The 17,933-nt window shown below is 41.1% G+C and overlaps 1 protein-coding gene across 1 annotated transcript in view; it reads left to right on the forward strand.

Moving 5' to 3' along the window:
- The window catches only part of ptprsb (protein tyrosine phosphatase receptor type Sb), a gene marked incomplete at both ends in the record, with an annotated part of 47,901 nt that overhangs the window by 13,129 nt on the left and 16,839 nt on the right, over positions 1-17,933 (forward strand). The window contains 7 exons of the mRNA XM_080034722.1: positions 1-69; positions 7,027-7,161; positions 12,910-13,179; positions 13,494-13,873; positions 15,294-15,495; positions 16,477-16,613; positions 16,787-16,931. The exon at positions 1-69 is cut by the window's left edge and continues 120 nt beyond it. Of these exons, the coding sequence (XP_079890848.1) occupies positions 1-69; positions 7,027-7,161; positions 12,910-13,179; positions 13,494-13,873; positions 15,294-15,495; positions 16,477-16,613; positions 16,787-16,931 (1,338 nt within the window). The remainder of the gene's footprint in view (positions 70-7,026; positions 7,162-12,909; positions 13,180-13,493; positions 13,874-15,293; positions 15,496-16,476; positions 16,614-16,786; positions 16,932-17,933) is intronic.

The raw sequence follows: 17,933 nt of genomic DNA on the forward strand, positions 1-17,933 counted from the left end.
CCTGGTTCAAAGACTTCCTGCCAGTGGAGCCCGGCAGCAGCCAGGGTCGCATCAAACAGCTCCGATCAGGTGAGATACATACACACACACACACACACACACACACACACACACACACACACACACACACACACACACACACACACACACACACACACACACACACACACACAGTAATTGTCAGATCATTTTATTTGAAAATAAGTAAACAAACAGTGCGTCCAAAAGCTCAGCTTTGCTATCAGGTAAAATCCATGTTGCTCTAAATTTGGTGATTATCATGTTTTAATTAGGATTGAGGGATTACATGCTCCTCTCCGGGTTTATCTACATCCTTTGGGGATGTAAAACCTTTTTAAAGCCAATTTTTGTTGGATAATTGTTTCATCCTTAAGCCAAGAAAAAAATAAAAATTTGGGAGAAAAGATTATAAAAAATAGAGGACACTTTAAAGCCACAGATCTCTTTCTACTGTTGATCATAAAGGGGAAAAAAACAAGAAACATAAGATCAAAAGATACATAACAACAGCAATGCCATGTCTCCTATACATCTATACAAGCTAAATTATAAAGTAAATCCACTTTGAAATAAAAGCTTCATTTAATGATCGACCCCCAAACAGCCCTAATTATTTTTTCTCGCATCTCAAAATCAATAGATACAGACTGCAGAGATAGGAGTGTCTTCACATTCCGTATTTAACTGATGCGCCTATAATCTTTTGACCAGCACAGCCTGGAAATGTGTGAAATTAACTAAATGCCTTAAATTCTGAATGTAAGATCACTAAGTTTCAGAGACAATAATAGGGAAAAAAGCGAGGGAAGGTCTTTTTTTTTTTTTCTACTAGAAAGAAGAGTGTCTGTGCTGAGGGATGAATGAAGAATAATCACATCTTGCGTTGGGGACAGTTTGTTCAGCTTTGTTTATGCACTTCTGTATAGATGATGCGGTGTCTCTTGGAGTATAGGCAGACACACGTATTTTCCTCAGCCATTCTAAGTCAGCCGTCCTCATGGGGGAATGAAAGTGATGGTGAGGCGAAACCATTTTGTTGTTGCTTCATCCATATTCTCTTTGCTCCTCCGTCCTGCCAGCTCAGATATCTCCCCGCTGTCAGCCAATATCCTTCACTGATCACTAGTGCCCCCTGTCAACCTCATGTCTCCATTTTATACAGTTTTGTCACGGTTTGCACGGATCCAAGAGTCTCACACTTTTCAAACGTATTAATTTTTTCATCTACCAATGTTATTCTATACCTGTCAAGCTCTCTGTTCTCGCACGACACTCATGCAGTTAACAGTGAGTGACAGAGGGAGTCAGGTTTATCCCAGGAATTCCTTAGTCACTCGTGAAGGAATGATTTCATGCAGAGGCATTTTTCATGTTTTGAGCCGGCTGCAATGACAACTGTAAATAGCACATTTCTTTTTCAGCTATAGCAAGCCAGCTAATTATTGCCAATTCCTTGAGTTATTCCCCGGCTGACGCCAAACCAGAAACACACAAAAGGATTTTTAAATATGTAGTTAATGGCTACATGCCATATATTATACACAAAGCTAAATGAACCGGGTAAAATGGAAAAAAAAGACGTGAAAATAAAGGTGCACCATTGATTTATATTGCAAGGTAGGTAGAGCTAATTGCCTTAGTGCAGAATGTAATGGAGAATATGATGAAAACTGTTTGTATGTAGGGCTCACTATAGAAAAAAGGCTTTTCGGATGGGGACTTTGTTTGGCAGATGAAAATAATGCTATTACAGAAAGTGAGTTTAGGCTGGCTTCCTGGAATGTCATTAAATCCAATTAAGATCAGGACTGAGTCGTTTATGTTGGCCCAAATACAGTTATATGTACAATCATCTCTCAGACAGTTGGCTAGTACCACATTGTGACAGGTTCCAGTTTTGCACGGGGCTTTTACTGATGTCACTTGTAACCCTGAGAAGACAATGTTGTAATAGCTAAGGATGTGCTCCGAAGCCTTGGATATAACACTTTGTTAGTGTGACAGTAAATAGCAAGCTGGTTTGCAGAACATGCTAATATTTGCAGCTTAGTTTAGTACACACAAAAACACTGTTCAATCCATTTGATTACAAAAAAAATATTGATGGAGTATCACTCTTCCTATCACCAACACTGCTCAAACCTGCCTTTAACCTGGCCTAGTTACGGTTACTAAGATATGCTGCTATTATTGGACGGCCACTGTTTGGGGGAGGAGTTTAGTGATCGGTCAGCTCCAGTGTTTGCAGGGTAGATATAGCCCATGTTCCCAGGCAAAGAACGGTCTTCTTAGTTCTTACATCCATCCTTGGTATATTTTCTAGGAACCTACTGATGTGTAAGAATAACTACTTGCCACTGTGATACACAGAGTGCCTAAAGCGTAATTTGCCTCTTTGTAAAAAAAGGAAAAAAAAGACCTGCAGTGTGCGTGGGTGGAATTTAGTTAAGGAGCAGCTGCTACCGCAAGGGAGGAAGGTGAGACAAGATATGCACTCACAAAAATAGGGAGAAGAAGCAAGGGACTTTTAAAGCATAAGTATCATCGTCTGAAGCATAAGAAACATGCTGAGGGGAGCAGTGTAGTCAATGTTTTCCAGATCCCCAATTATGATAAAAATGCAAATGTTTGTTTTTCCTCTCTGCTTATAATGAATGAGAAAGCGTTGGTGGCCTTGGAGCAGCAGAACAAAGAACCTCTTTCAAAACCTCACCTTGCATCTTAAAACAATATTTTTTTTTCTTTGACTATTTTCGCTCTCAGTAATAAGCACGATATATTTTCATTTGAATACTTTAAAAGGATTTTCTTGAGACCTAAAATTGTGTATGATTTAACAATCTATCATAATAAGTTTCAGTTAGCCCTGCTCTGAGGCTCATTTCCTCCTCTGTACGGTGTCACACAGAGACATGACACTGATTCACCGGTTTACAAACACACCACATATCACATCAATGAAGCAGTAGCAAGACGAATGGCTTGGTATGATTCACCACCGGGTTTAATGGGATTCCAAATCACCAAACGCATCTCAACGCTGGACAACAGAATGCACTGTATAATGACCCAAACACTGCACTGAAATGACTCGGAGGGAAATCAATTACACCTGCAGCTAGGCACCACGTAGCACCCGAGATGAGACGCTCCTTTAAAAATCTGTCTAATGGGGGCACCTTCCAAAGCAATGCCTCACATTAAGTGGACGGCTGCCAGCCTCCCGTTTGGAGTGCAGCCAAGGGATCTGTTTTGGGCCACAAACATAGTTTTCTATCCGTCTTTTACTTTTTTTGCCCCCCAGTTGAGTCATGGAAATATGTTTATGTTCCATATGGGTCGGGGTGAAAAATGATATTGAGAATGACTGCGCTCAAATCCCACAAAGGATGACTCCTGGCTGTTTCACGGCCCATAAGTATCCATCATCGGTGGTGGTTTCCCCTCCCACAGCAGGTAACTGTCCAAAAAGGTGGCCATTGGCAGCCCTGAACGCCATGTGTACACACCTAAAACATGCACACACACACACACACACACACACACACACACACACACACGCAAGCCAGCATACACACAAATGTGTGTTGTTGGTTGCCTGAGGGTAGAAACACATGGTGCAATTGTAGAGCTTAACTTTTGCCTGACATATTTATACCTCAACCAAGGCATCCATCTATTTGTCCATGCCATATGCTGTACCAGTTTAGATTTGCGTGAGGAGAGTGTGACATGCTATTTGTCTATATCTGACATTTGGGAGCGAGATCTGGAGAATTTACCTAAGCACTTAACAGCCCTCTCAGACCTATACCCTCTAACAGATGGCATGCGATGGTTAATGGATGAACATGTCTTGGCTGAGAAACTGGGATCTGATCAAAGGTTGTAGGTATGGTAACGGTCAAACTTTTGGTCACTCTTATCTACAGTAAGAAGATCAATTATTTATACATAACGACACAGTTTAGTTCTCGTACTTGACAATTGTGATATTTTAACTGACCTTTTTTAACATATTACAGGCATCCAAAAAAAAATGCCTGAGCATCATTAATTACATCTCCCACAGAGGTTATTTTTGCTCACTTTTTTTTGTCAGTTTGTTTGCCAGCAGGATATCACAAAAACAGATTTCATTCAAAAAACAATCTTTGTTAAAGATCCAAGATTATTTGTTTTTCAAGTATTTCTTGGAAAGGCCAGAAAGAAAAATATGAATATTGTTATTGCAGTAATTTTTAATACTCCGCTTTTACAAATATAGTATGAATTGGGGTATATAGATCTGCAAAGAGTCAAATACAGGGCGGCAACTAATATACATTAATCAAACGATCATTTGAATTAATCTTTATTGGTTAAGTCTGTAACCTGTATGAAAAATTGTGAAAACTACGTGTTACAATTTGTCTTCAGATTCCTGATTTTGTGTGATCATATGCAAATCTACAATTTATATTGAAATATATTGAATGTAGTATTTTAGTCTAGACTTAAACACTGGCAAATATTTACATAATGGTAAGTCGGAACCATAGAATATTTAGCAAATTGCTTCAAAAGGTACTCTTTTAAATGTGTTCACATTTAAGAAACATGTTAGGAAGTGGTGTTGTGGTGAAAACTAGCAAGCGTCGGTCTTGATGTATAGGTCCTAGTTCAAAGTTAATGTCTCTCTCACCTCGTGGGAGACTGGAGTCCAGGTGATCCGTATGACCTAGATGTTCTGGCAGAACTATCGGGTTAGCAGGATCTGTTGTCATCCGATCGGCTCCGGTCTCTGCCAAACAGACATAATACACCATCCGCGACTTCACAGCAGCTCAATTTACTGAAGTCACATCTCATTCTGGGCCTGTCAGCAGCTTCCAGACTCACTAAATACATCGCTCTCTCGCTCCGTTATCTTTCACTTTCCCTTTTTTTGCAGCTTTTCAGCAACAACTGCAATTATATGTTTGGCCACTGCCACTTATCTGTATACGACGTTTGATCTAACGTGGTGACCTTTCTACAGGCATATACTGCACACTGTTTTTACCGGCGTGTTTTTTGCACAAGGGAATAATTCTATTGCCATTTTTTTTGTGTGCCAATGGATAGCCATACGAGCTGCTTCCAGCTGTCAGAGGAGCTCTTGTTTGAAGAGCTCCACTTGTCCAGCTCCATCTCTCTCTCTCTCTCTCTCTCTCTCTCTCTCTCTCTCTCTCTCTCTCTCTCTCCTCCTGCCTCTATACCTCTGTCTGGAGAAGCAGAGCAGATAATTTATTCCTGTTTATCTCCCAACTCTGCCTGGTAACGTGGGGAAATGGAAAGACAGAAGAGGAAGAGCATTGCACGTGATATTTTTTTCTTTCCTTTCTTTCAAGTAATGCAGAAGACAGAAGCAAATGGATGACAGCTCCAGCTAGCGGGGCATCAGTTCACTAAACACGTTAAAGCATGCAAAACGCACACTGGTGTCCTCCTAGCCGAGTGTAACAAGTCAAAACTTTTCCTACAAAAAACATGTTCTATAAACTGCTATGAATGCGTATCAGCTACTTTGTAATTTCAAGATTGACACACACACATACACAATATCCCTCTGTGGAACTTTATAGTGCTTAACGGTCTGGATTTATTCAGTGAAAGCCTTTTTTTTTTACATTAAGGAAGGATCGCAAACCATGTGTGCTGTATGTGTCTGCAGTGGTGGAAATAAACTAGTGAGGTACATGGTAAATGGAAGTAAATATGTTCTCTCTTATTTCTGGGGCTCTCTTCCTGGCTACCTGGACATGAAGATAGTGTTGAGGTAACCATCCCATCATGACTTCCCAAATATAAAACCTATGAATGAACTTTTATTTGGGTGAAATTACCATTTTATATTTTTGACTTTAACAGACAAAATGCCATTCAAATATTGATACATATTTGAAAACAATAGTGGAGTAACATTATATATGCAAGATCATTTTTCACTCTGAAAGGGACCAGTCTGCACTATCATTTAACGCACATTTGAACAGCTTAGTATGTATGTGAAAAGTCAGTGTAAATGCAGAGAATACTATATTTTTTGTTGCTCTATATATCTCCGTGCATCTCTTACAAGCAAGCCCTATCCCTTTGATTGCTCCCGCAGAAGATCTGATACAAAACAGTGTTTGTGTGTGTGTGTGTGTGTGTGTGTGTGTGTGTGTGTGTGTGTGTGTGTGTGTGTGTGTGTGTGTGTGTGTGTGTGTGTGTGTGTGTGTGTGTGTGTGTGTGTGTGTGTGTGCGGTGCGGTGCGTGCTTTCACCTCAGGCTCCATGTCAAAATCTGTTTCAGATGAGAAAAAAAGTGACAGAAAAAAACAGTGGTGGTGGTGGTGAATCAAAAGAAGAAAATAATAAATAAATAAAAACGTTTTAAAAAAGCAATAAGAATAGCACCCTGTTGATCAAAAGTAACAACAGAACACTGTGTGTAGTTATAGATACATTAAGGCAGACACTGTTTACCACAGTGGGATCAGGGTGGGAGGATATCAAATTGGGGGAAGTTAAAAGAGCATCGCCAGGTTGTTGCCATGGGGTAAAGCTGTGTTGCTACTGCCAGTTAACTGCCAAGACATAAAAAAATGATCCTTAAAGTGTCATCCGAGTTCATAAAAAGTCATCTTAAGTCTTGTTTTGAAATGACAAACTTTCGGGAAGGCATTTCAGAAACTTGAATGTTTTGGTGTGTTTCTTTTCAGTTTTGAAAGAGTGGGGGGGTGGTGTCCAAAGAGAAAATATGAAGTTCTTCTTAAAAAAATAAAACTACTGCCCTTTTCAGATGGTGCTGACTTTATTGGATGTTGAAGCAATAGAGTAGAGGTTATCCCAAGGTCAAAAATACGACAAAACAGTCCAACAGGATGAAAAACCAGGCAGCCAGCTAGGCAGCCAGCAGCAAAGGCATTCTTTTTAGCAAAATTATCTAAACCGTTTTTATTCCTTTTTCTCTCTTTCTGTCACTTTTATGTCCTTGCAGGAGCGTTGCAGATTGAGAACAGCGAGGAAACCGACCAAGGGAAGTACGAGTGCGTGGCCACCAACTCTCAAGGCGTGCGCTACTCCTCCCCTGCCAACCTCTACGTGCGAGGTATGACCTCAACACGGAACACGCGTGCACGTGCGCACACATACACACAGACAAAACACCCAGAAATCACGGCAATTAAGGTGCTCTTGGTATAAAGAAAAAAGTTATATTTTTCCGTAGCCGTGATCTTTTTAAAACAAGTATTACTAACCCATCCATTGTCTACAGTATATGTTGATCTGTTGATCTGTTGTTTGCAATTTCTCACAACCACCTTAAACCTTGGTGCGAGCCCCTATACAGTAAGATCTAATTGAACATAAAGTCGGGAACACACCTTGGTTTAACTGCATGGAAAACATCACTGATTGTCTACTAAAGTGGTTTCTGTACAAGAGGCAGGTAACTAGAAAAAGTGTTGCGCAGAAGATGCACAAATTTGATTGAAATTGGAAGTCAAACAATCAGGATATCATTAATTATTGTTGATTTGGAACACACATGATCCAACTAATTCTGGACTGTGGGTGCTGGTGTATCACTGGCTTATGGCTGAGAGAGCAATGTTCAGATTTTTGCTAATTCTAGTTTGTATATCACGTGGGATATCAGGGGAGAGTGTGTGAGTGCAAACGCAAGTGTTGGTGAGTGTGTGATCAGTATGTGTGTTGGGGTGCGGTGGGAGCGAGTGGCTTTGCGCTGGCCGTTTTTATTCTCTCTGTGTTTCCCCGTTCTCTCTCTCCCCCCTCACGTCATTGTGTTCTGCATCAACCCCCTTCCATCCCTCAGAGCTTCGAGAAGGTTGGTGTGCTCTTTCTTTTCTTTTGTTACTCCTTTGTTTCAGAAAGCTTTACTTAATGAAACAGAGAGAAACAAAAAAGGAAAAAAATAAATATATTTTAAAGACACCGGAGTAGATTTGAAGTGAAATGACGTCTCCAAAGGAAAGCGAGTTGAATTCTCTAAAGTGATGAAGTGGTCTGCCTACGCAGCAGAGTGCATTGACTGCATTGTGAGGCCTTGTGTGCAGAACCCTTGGTATTGCCTTCACTCCCCGATCAATGTTTTCTGCATGGTATGATCTTGTTGTCATGGAAACCCAAGAATTGGAAGATTAAAAAAAAGAAAAAAAGAGGCGATGTTTGCATGGAAGGAGTGGGAGAGAAAGAGAGAGGAGCACCACTTGCATGTCTGTTGACTGACGGACTGACAGAAAGAGCATGGCTCAGTGTGTGTTTGGTCATGCCTATTGATATGCTGGGATTGTGATATTATTGAACTTGCTGTCTCGTCATCATGTCTTGCTATTGTCTCTTTATTCCATTTGTTTTCCCTTTTTGGTATCATCCTGTGGGACGTTTTTTGTCTAAGCTACCATGTCACCCCATGTTCTCCAGTTCTGCACTTGTTGCATTGTGTTGGAAACTGTGTGTTCCCAGTCACGCTTGAACTTGTACTTGTACTTGTACTCCCCCCCCCCCCCCCCCCTTTTGAAGTCATACGTGTTGTGCAGCCTTGCAGGAAAAGCATCAGTTATATTTGGCCGTGACATGACATCAACTCAAGATGGCAAGAGAACCATCACATGACCAGCAGTGGAAAGTCATCGAGTAAATTTACTCAAGTACTCTTCCGAATATGAGTTGCTTGTACTTGACTTTAGAAAAATACACTTCTAGCCTACGGAAATATTGTATTTCTACTACATTATATTTATGTAATATAAAATGTGATAGTATATGCAGTATATTAAATTGGTCAAATTCATTTGTAAACATGAAAGTGTCAGTATAATAATAGTATAATGTATAAAATCATTACCTATTCTGTGTTAGAATAGAGTGTTTTTTCTTCAAGCTAAATCTTTACAGCGATACTATGTAGGTCTTTGAACTTATAAATACCGCTCTCGGGAAAGGTTAGCTAGCTTTAGACTGTTAGCTAGGCACTGCCATGTCACTGACACTACTGAGTCACACATCTAGTGTAGTGGTATGCTGCATTCATGTGTGTTATTGATGGTCCGACCTAAAGTCGTTAAGAAAGTCTTTCCATGTTGGTGTGTTCACGTGCTTTCGTATCGATCGTATTATGGAAACAACATTAACGCTACAAAGAAACATGTGTTGTATTTTATTGCTCAGTTGGTTTAATCAACACACTGATAACTGCTTTCAATATTCACATGACAACATAGAGAGAACATAGATTTTAAAATACATGAATTAATAAAATTATTCCAACCATGAACCAAACATTGACTTTCGTAAGACAAGACTACCATGAAGGGGCTGTTAACATACATTTTACCAGTCTGGAACTCATCTGTCCAATCATTCCAACACAACATGAATGCAGCTGCAGCATAAGTATATCTTGCTTATAATAGCTTATTTTTTTTTACAAAAGTGACATTTTACTGCAAATTGAGTGTTTTTACATTGTGGTTTTAACTAGTAAAGTAAATGCTTACACTAATCTACACGTATTGCAGTATGCGAACTCTAATGTAATACCATAGCCGGCGCTGTATTTCTCTGCATAGCTGTCGCTATCTCTGCCAAACACTCGCCTCTGTTGACTGACATTTGAAATGATCCATTCACAATTTTGAGATATCGAGAGGGGATATTAACGATTCCCTCTGACTAAGGGTGCTTAATGAAAGGCATGTCCTTGAGATACCCTGGATGGTGCTGCGTAAATGTCAGCTCTGGCGGCGGGTTGCTGAACAGGCATATAGCAGTGCTGCGAACCAGCGGTAATCCTTATGGCAATGCCAAGGTCTCCCCAGTCTGCAGCCCTCCAGACTCCCTGCAGAGGACGGAGACTAATGATAACTCCACTAATAAAGATGGAGGCTCCTGTCTCAAACAAACTTTGTACAAAATGGAGGGGAATCATGCGGACCGGGCACGATTAACTTTAAGCTAGAGGCTCTGTGAGCATGTGAAGGATTATCCCTTGTTATGAGCTCACTTTATTGTAAAGTGCCGGAGCTGTGTCTCTGCAGTAGAGTCTTCAGTTCTTTTTTTTCTCTCTTTTGGTCCCAAGTACTTGTTTCTGCTGAGGTCATGTTTCACTGAAGGATCATCTTGACTCTCCCACCTTCATGCTGTGGTTGCTCATGTTACCAAACTAATCCATATGCTTAATTAAATAGTCTTTTTCGTTGCTTTTTTGCCATTTTGATAGGCTTAAAAAACCGGACTGAATGAAACTGATCATGTTGTGTCATGCTGCATTGCACTGTGTCCGTCTTGTGCATGGAGCTGTCATGGATGCAGTGTGTCTGTCTGTCTGACTGTCTGCCTGTCTTTCTGTCCGTCTGTCTCCAGCATGCTCAGATGAGGAGATGCCTGCCTAATCATGTCTGTTTTCTAACAGATCTACCTGTTTTTGTCTCTTTGTCTCTTTCGGTGTCTTCGACTTGTGTATCCAATTCTGGGTATCTTCTGGCCTTTTGATTTTTCTACAAGTATTCCAAATGCTTTTTTACCTGTTATTCATCAAATGATAGTAAAGTCAGTAAAGGCTTCTTTTGTATTTATAAATATATATTTTTTTTAATTTGTTGAAAATGTTAACTTCTATCCAATTGTCTCTAGATTCTTTGAGTAGGGGGGATGTGGCCCATGAAGATTCCAAGTAATGATGTTTCTCATTACATTAAGGAGTGGAGGTTGTGCAGCACATTTTATCAATGTTCATTTATCTTTATTTTTTTTATTTTTTTTATTTCCTATATTCTATGATAGTATTACTGCTGGAATTCCAAGTCAAAACATAGCCTCTCGTCAAAGACTTTTAATTTCAGTCTTTTTTTTGTAAAATAGAACATTTGTTTTGCTTCTCATTGTTATGATTTATTGTACACATACGCTTCATAGTGTTGAGTTTTCTGGACACTGTTTCTGCTCTCTTGTCTGCCTTCCCTGTCATTCTCTCCTCCCATGCAGAGATGTTTGTCCGTTACTCTCTCTGTATATGTCTCTCTCTCTCTCTCTCTTTTTCCTGTGTTGTGACCCTGGGGTATCCTCTTTTTCTCTGTTCCCTTCAACATCCGATCTCTACTAGTACTTTATTATTTCTCTTATACTTTTGAAGCACCTTCTTTTCTGAATGGGCCTGACTCTGGTATATATAGCCGTGTTTTTTAAATAGATCCATGTGTTTTTCTTCTTCCTCGCTCCTTCTTTTTTCTACCCCCCTTTTCCCTCCTTCCCCCTTAACCGTCTTCTAACCCTCTCTTTATCTCCACTCCCCTGTCTTTTCCCTCCCCCCTTTTTTCTCTTCTTCTTCTTCTTCTTCTTCTTCTGCATTCTGTCTGCACCCTGATGTGTAGGAGCGTCAGACTCATGTACATATAAGTTTACTAACTTATTAACATGCACATACCTACCTCACATATCTCTCGTTTTTGCTCGCACTCGTTTTTTCCCGTTCTGCCTCTTTTCATGCTGTCTTGGTGTTCTTTACTTAATGTGTCCAATGATCACTCTGTAATTTTCCACGACACCTTATTAGAACCCCTTCAATTCCACTCCTGTCCACATTTTTCCCAATTCATTTGACTACACACTGTATCAGTTATGATTCCTATGTATCGTACAGTATCTTGTTGTACAATGTGGCTGTCCTTTGCTACATTGCCTGTCATTGTCTGGAAGAGAAGCAGAGCTGCCTCTTTCTTTCTATTTCTCTCTCTCTCTCTCTCAGTCTCTGTCTAGCTCTCTCTAGCATTTCCTCTACCACTCGATCTGTCTGGCTTCTTTCTGTCTCTCAGCCCTCAGTTCTTCGTTCTCTTCTTTGTGTTCCGCCACCATTTTTTTTATCCCTCTTGAGTCGCCCAGGCATGCAAGTGACCTATGAGTTCAGTCTCTCGATGCATCTCTCCCTAACATATAGCTATAACCCATCTCCCACAGATGCAACATCGGGTATAACTGGCCACTTTACTTGTACTTCTCATGTGGACACAAATAGTCAGCAAATGCCTATTGATCGGCCTTTATGATGCATACACTGTGTCAAAAAAAAGAGCCGTCGAAAGAAAAAGTACACCGAGGCACAGATATCTAAATTAAGTAAAGTTTCTAACTGGATTTTTCTGGTAAAGTTTAAAAACTTTAGTCATTTCTTAGTATGGGGAATTTTGATAATAATTCTTTACAAAAAAATTATAATCGTACATAATCATTATTTTTCTGATTAAATAATGGTAACCATATTATTTAAGAGAAACTGACTATAGGTGTCCTGGCTGAAACGATACTCAAGAGTTTTGTCACTATATTATTTTGAGTAGGCAGCTCACTCTGTTGAGTGTTGAGCTCAACACAAGATTTGTGTCTTTCTGTTGAAATCATCCGTATCATAAAGTAATTGGGACTAGAATATGAAAATATCCCTTTGTAATTTTCTGTAAAAAAACCCTGAAGTTCATTCTCCCCCTTCCTGTTACCTCTCCTCTCTTTCTTTCTTTCTTTCTTTCTTTCTTTCTTTCTTTCTTTCTTTCTTTCTTTCTTTCTTTCTTTCTTTCTTTCTTTCTTTCTTTCTTTCTTTCTTTCTTTCTTTCTTTCTTTCTTTCTTTCTCTCTCTCTTTCTTCCTTTATCTTCCTCTTTATCTTTCTTGTTCTCTCTCCATCTCTATCTTGCTTTCTGCCTGGCTCTTCCCCTCTCTGTCTCTCTTTCTCTCTGATTCTCTCTCCCTCACTCCCTCCCTCCTCCTCCTTTTTCTTCCCCTTTCTTCTCCCTCACTGCCCCACCCCATCCTTACCCCCTAAACCCCCCTTTTATTCTTTCTATACCCTGACTCTCCTCCTTTCCCAGTGCGGCGCGTGCCCCCTCGTTTCTCTATTCTCCCCTCCAACCATGAGATCATGCCGGGCGGGAGCATCAACATCACGTGCGTGGCCGTGGGGTCTCCCATGCCCTACGTCAAGTGGATGCTGGGCAGCGAGGACCTGACGCCGGAGGACGAGATGCCCATCGGACGCAACGTGCTGGAGCTCAACAGTGTCCGCGAGTCGGCCAACTACACCTGTGTGGCCATGAGCAGCCTGGGTATAATCGAGGCCACCGCACAGGTCTTAGTCAAGAGTAAGGGATGCTCTCTCTAATGACATGATGATTAATACCCTATAAGTTTATCTTTTCTATGTAGTTACATTTAATTGTGATTTCACAAAGGGACTGCTGAAAACAATGAAAATGCAGTTAAGCATCTTTCTAGAGCTAGTAAGGTGCATATATAAAAATAAAGAAATTAAGAAAAAAGCACTTTATAAATGAATGCAGCCATAATATGTCATTAAGATAACAGTAACATGGGCAGAGTGGAAAAGAAACCAATCAAAGTATATAGTAAATAAATAATATAATATAAATCCCCCCCCCCTTTCCAATTCTCCCAGCTTTGCCAAAGCCTCCCGGCACCCCCATAGTAACAGAGACCACTGCCACCAGTGTGACCATCACCTGGGACTCGGGTAACCCAGACCCAGTGTCCTACTACATAATCCAGTACCGAGCCAAAGGGCCCGACAGCAAGTACGAGACGGTGGACAGCATCACCACCACCCGCTACAGCATCGGGGGACTTTACCCCAACACGGAGTATGAAATCAGGGTGTCGGCCTTCAACAGCATCGGCCAGGGTCCCCCCTCTACGCGTGTGGATGCCCGGACAGGAGAGCAGGCGCCGGCCAGCCCTCCACGAAACGTCCAGGCCCACATTATCTCCCAGAACACGGTGATGGTCCGATGGGAGGAGCCGGAGGAACCCAACGGACAGGTGGGAATAAGGCCTGCTATCAGTAGTAGTAGCAATTAACATTCTACATGTTCAGTTATCTGTTGAAGTTAGTCCAAACTAAGACATAAAGAAAGTCTTTCATACCATCTGCCATATTTTAAGTCTGTGAAGAAACAGGTAACAACAACTTATAGACAGACTTTATCATTTTACTTAAAGGTGGAGTCATTCTGGAAAACATTTGTTGTAAAAATAACTTTTTGTCAAAAACGGTGAATAAAAACACAAGCTACCTGTATTTCCATAAGCCTATAGATAGCATTGTTGCTACGGTGGGACATGAGGACATATTCACTGTTTTTAACAAAAAGTGATTTTGACAACAAGCATACTCCACCTTTATCTACAGTACCTCATTGTTTTCACTTGTCTAGCCTACTCTATTTCTTACATTTTTGTAATTATAAGTGTGTGTGTGTGTGTTTTGTGTTTTTATGCTGTCTGCAAAGTGATTGTCTTAAAAACAACATTCTAGTCTTTTAAAAACTGAATAGCATTGTATTTATTAATTTAAAATGAATAGATATCATAAAATCTATATTATTAAGTGTGACACAGTATCCATTACGTCTACCCTCACTAATCGTGGATTGACAAAAATAAAAGAACAAAAAAAGGAGCACAAGCAGGTAATAAAAATCGCCACTGGAAGCTTTTGTTCCAGTGAGCAGGTTCATGTCCTTTGCAGGGATTGTGTCTTGCCAAAGAGTTGCCTTTCTGTAACTCCCTTGCTTATTTTCCCATCCTCTAAAGAAAGAAAAGGTAATTGGACTGTCCGCTCTAAGTTAAGAGTGCTCCTCTAGGGGCCTATTTCTTTTTCTAGCCTACATAACTGTAGAGCAGATCCATAAAAGTGCGAGACTAAATTGAGTGCATATAGGGATTATAGCTATTAAAGAGTAATAACAGGAAAAGATGGTAGAGGTTGAGGGGTAAGGGCAACAGGATTACGTTTTGCTCTGAACTGCCCATAAACAAATCCCTTCGGAGGAGATATAATGATTTCATCATAAGCACTCCAATATGAGGGCAGACTGTATTTGGACTGGTTTCGTCAACCTTTTAGAGTGAGATTTGTGTGTCAGGGTCAACTGCATAACAGCCACAGAGACGCGAGGACATCACTTTGCGACAATGGCCTCTGCCAAACACTGAATCAACAAATCCACAAGACCATCTGGCCCGAAGTGGAAAAAAAAATTCAGAGATGATGACCTTGGCTCTTGACAAATTCTGTTTCTGTTGAAAGATGGTATTATGGATTACCATGGGGTGGAATTACACCGACAAGCATTTTGTACAGCCACCAGTCACCTGTGACCTTTTAAAATCCAGTCTCAATCATAGAAACACTGAAGCATACTTTCTCTGGCACTTCTATCTGCTCCTCTGTTTGTAGGTGAAGGGCTACCGCGTATATTACACCATGGACCCATCGCGGCCGATGAACGAGTGGCAGATCCACAATGTCCAGGACAGTGTGATCACCACCATTCAGAACCTGGTTACCTCGGAGACCTACACCGTCCAGGTCCTAGGCTTCACCTCTGTAGGGGACGGACCATTCTCCGACCCTGTCCATGTTAAAGTCATGCCTGGAGGTCAGTGTTTAGTTTGTTTGTGTTTATGTATGTGTGTGTGACTGTCGAATGTGTGTGTGCATAAAAGCAATCATTGTTTGTGCAAAGTGAGTGCATTTATCTTTCATGCCGGCGCATGGATAAACAGCTAAGTAGTGCTCTTCATTTATTCATGTGCAGGAGAGTAGTTGGTTGTTTTTTTAAGGCGTGCGCATGCAACCGAGCACAAGCGAGGCATTATTTGTGAGCGTGCACGTATACAAACTATTAAGTAGCTTATTCGAGTGACTTATGTAAAGTTTGGAGGGGTTGGGGGGGGGCAATCCACTGTGAAATACTTTGCAAATAAGCTTGACCTGTCAGGGGAAAATATAGCACTTCTTGGAGGAAATTAATTAATAAATTCCACCTGCTGGGACAGAACTGTGGAGACGAATTAAAAAGGAAACAGGGATTAACAGCACAAAATGTCCCCTCGAACCTTAGCACTGCTCGTGTCACCTTGACAGCTGCTGTCACACGTTTTATATGATGGGAGGGGGACAAAGCCATGATTACTCCGGTGGCATTACTGGTTTGAAATCCTGTGCTTGAGCTACTACGACATCAGGTATTTCTGAAAAGTCTAATCGTTTTCCAGTGCATGAAGAAGAGTAACATTGTAAAGAGCTGCAGCAAAATGCAAGGAGTTTGGGATATGTGTCAATGGATGTACAACGTTGGTTTGGAACTTTAATTATGGCTCTGTATATTTATATATTTTTTAATTTTAATTAAACTTGAAGTTAGAAACAAAACAACATCCTTAGTGATCAATTCATCATATTATAACACAATTCAGGACTGTGTGGGTGTTGTTTGATCAGGTTCTATTGACAGTGGCATTCCCGTGGCATTTCCTGTCAGTTGGAGTAAAAATTCTCAAGTAAATATATACAAGTAAATATATACAGTATATTTAGATAAAACAGAGTTCTGACTGACTGTCCCTGTCCCCTACAGTACCAGGCCAGCCAGGGAAGTTTAAAGTGGGCCGGGTGACGGACACCAGCATTGAGCTGACCTGGGAAACCGCCTACACCAAGGAGGGCATTATCAACTATGAGCTGCTCTACAAGCCCGTCAAGTTTGGCAGTTTGGTAAGACCTTTCCCTCTCCTTATTATTCTGGCTGCAGAGGGGATGAGAGGACAGATAGCATCCAGCACTTTACTGTGTCTGCTGGCGACAGTCATCTCATCTCTTTTTTCTCTCCAACTCCCCCTTTCAATTTTTCCTTTTTCACTCCCCTCTTCCTCCTTCCCTTCCCTAAGGAGAAGCTGACCTTTGGGCCGAGGAATTCTTACACAGTGGAGGGCCTGAAAGCCAACACTGAGTACTCCTTCTCCCTGGCTGCCATCTCCAGCAAAGGCATCGGCGCTTTCACCAACGAACTGGTGCAGAGGACATCACAAGCCAGTATGTCTCAATTTGACTGGATTTGTATACTGTACCTGCAGACACACACACACACACACACACACACACACACACACACACACACACACACACACACACACACACACACACACACACACACACACACACACACACACATTTCCATCCATCTCGTTTGTCAAACTATCTTTCCAACACATCCATCCATCCATGTTTGACTGTGACTTTCTTAAGCCTTTCTTAAGCAGCCCAAACATTCCCGACAGATGGAGATGAAGCGGCGATTTAATGTTTCTTCACTCTTCCTTCCGTTCGCCCTTCTTTCACTTTTTCCACTCTATCAGTGTCTAATGTCTTTGAAGGGGCCAAACTCTTTGCCACCCATTTTTTTAGAAGCCAGTGATGGGGATCATTTAAAGGATGGTGGTTGGCCTACTGTGTTGACAGGTAAGTTCAGACCGGTCTGTATTTTTATCCAGGCTTGAACTATAAAATTCTCTCACTTGTCTCCTTTTTCCCTTTTCTTTCTGAGCCATTGCTGATAGCCAATACGACTCAATTAAGTTTGGCTATTTGCTCTGGTATATGCAGTCATTTCATATCTGCTCTCGGGAAGAAACAGTATAATGCAGAGATAACAGGGAAAATGGTCCAAGGAAAAGAATTAATTAAGCGGTCGTGGTAGAGAAGAATAAAGAGCCTGCAGTCGATGGCGCGTGAGCGGTAAGTTTTTTGTCACGTATTGTTACAGTCGCTTAGCAGCACACACAAGGACTCGTACTGTGTACTATTCACAATCTTTTGTAGGGCCGAGTACAGACTGTGCGAAACACTTTGAGCCAGTTTTCCTTTCACTCTTTACCTCCGAAAAAGAAACAGAGAACCAACACTGGGAGGGATTGGGGGGTCAGGAACGGGGAAGGTGCCAGATAAGCAGACTATTTCATGCGGCAGAATTCATTTCCCAGGGAGGTTATGTGCGCTTTGTTATCGCCAAGCTTTGGTGCACATCTAGATTGTCCC

This window comes from Ammodytes marinus (assembly GCF_949987685.1).
Source record: "Ammodytes marinus genome assembly, chromosome: 9".
Lineage (NCBI taxonomy): Eukaryota > Metazoa > Chordata > Actinopteri > Uranoscopiformes > Ammodytidae > Ammodytes > Ammodytes marinus.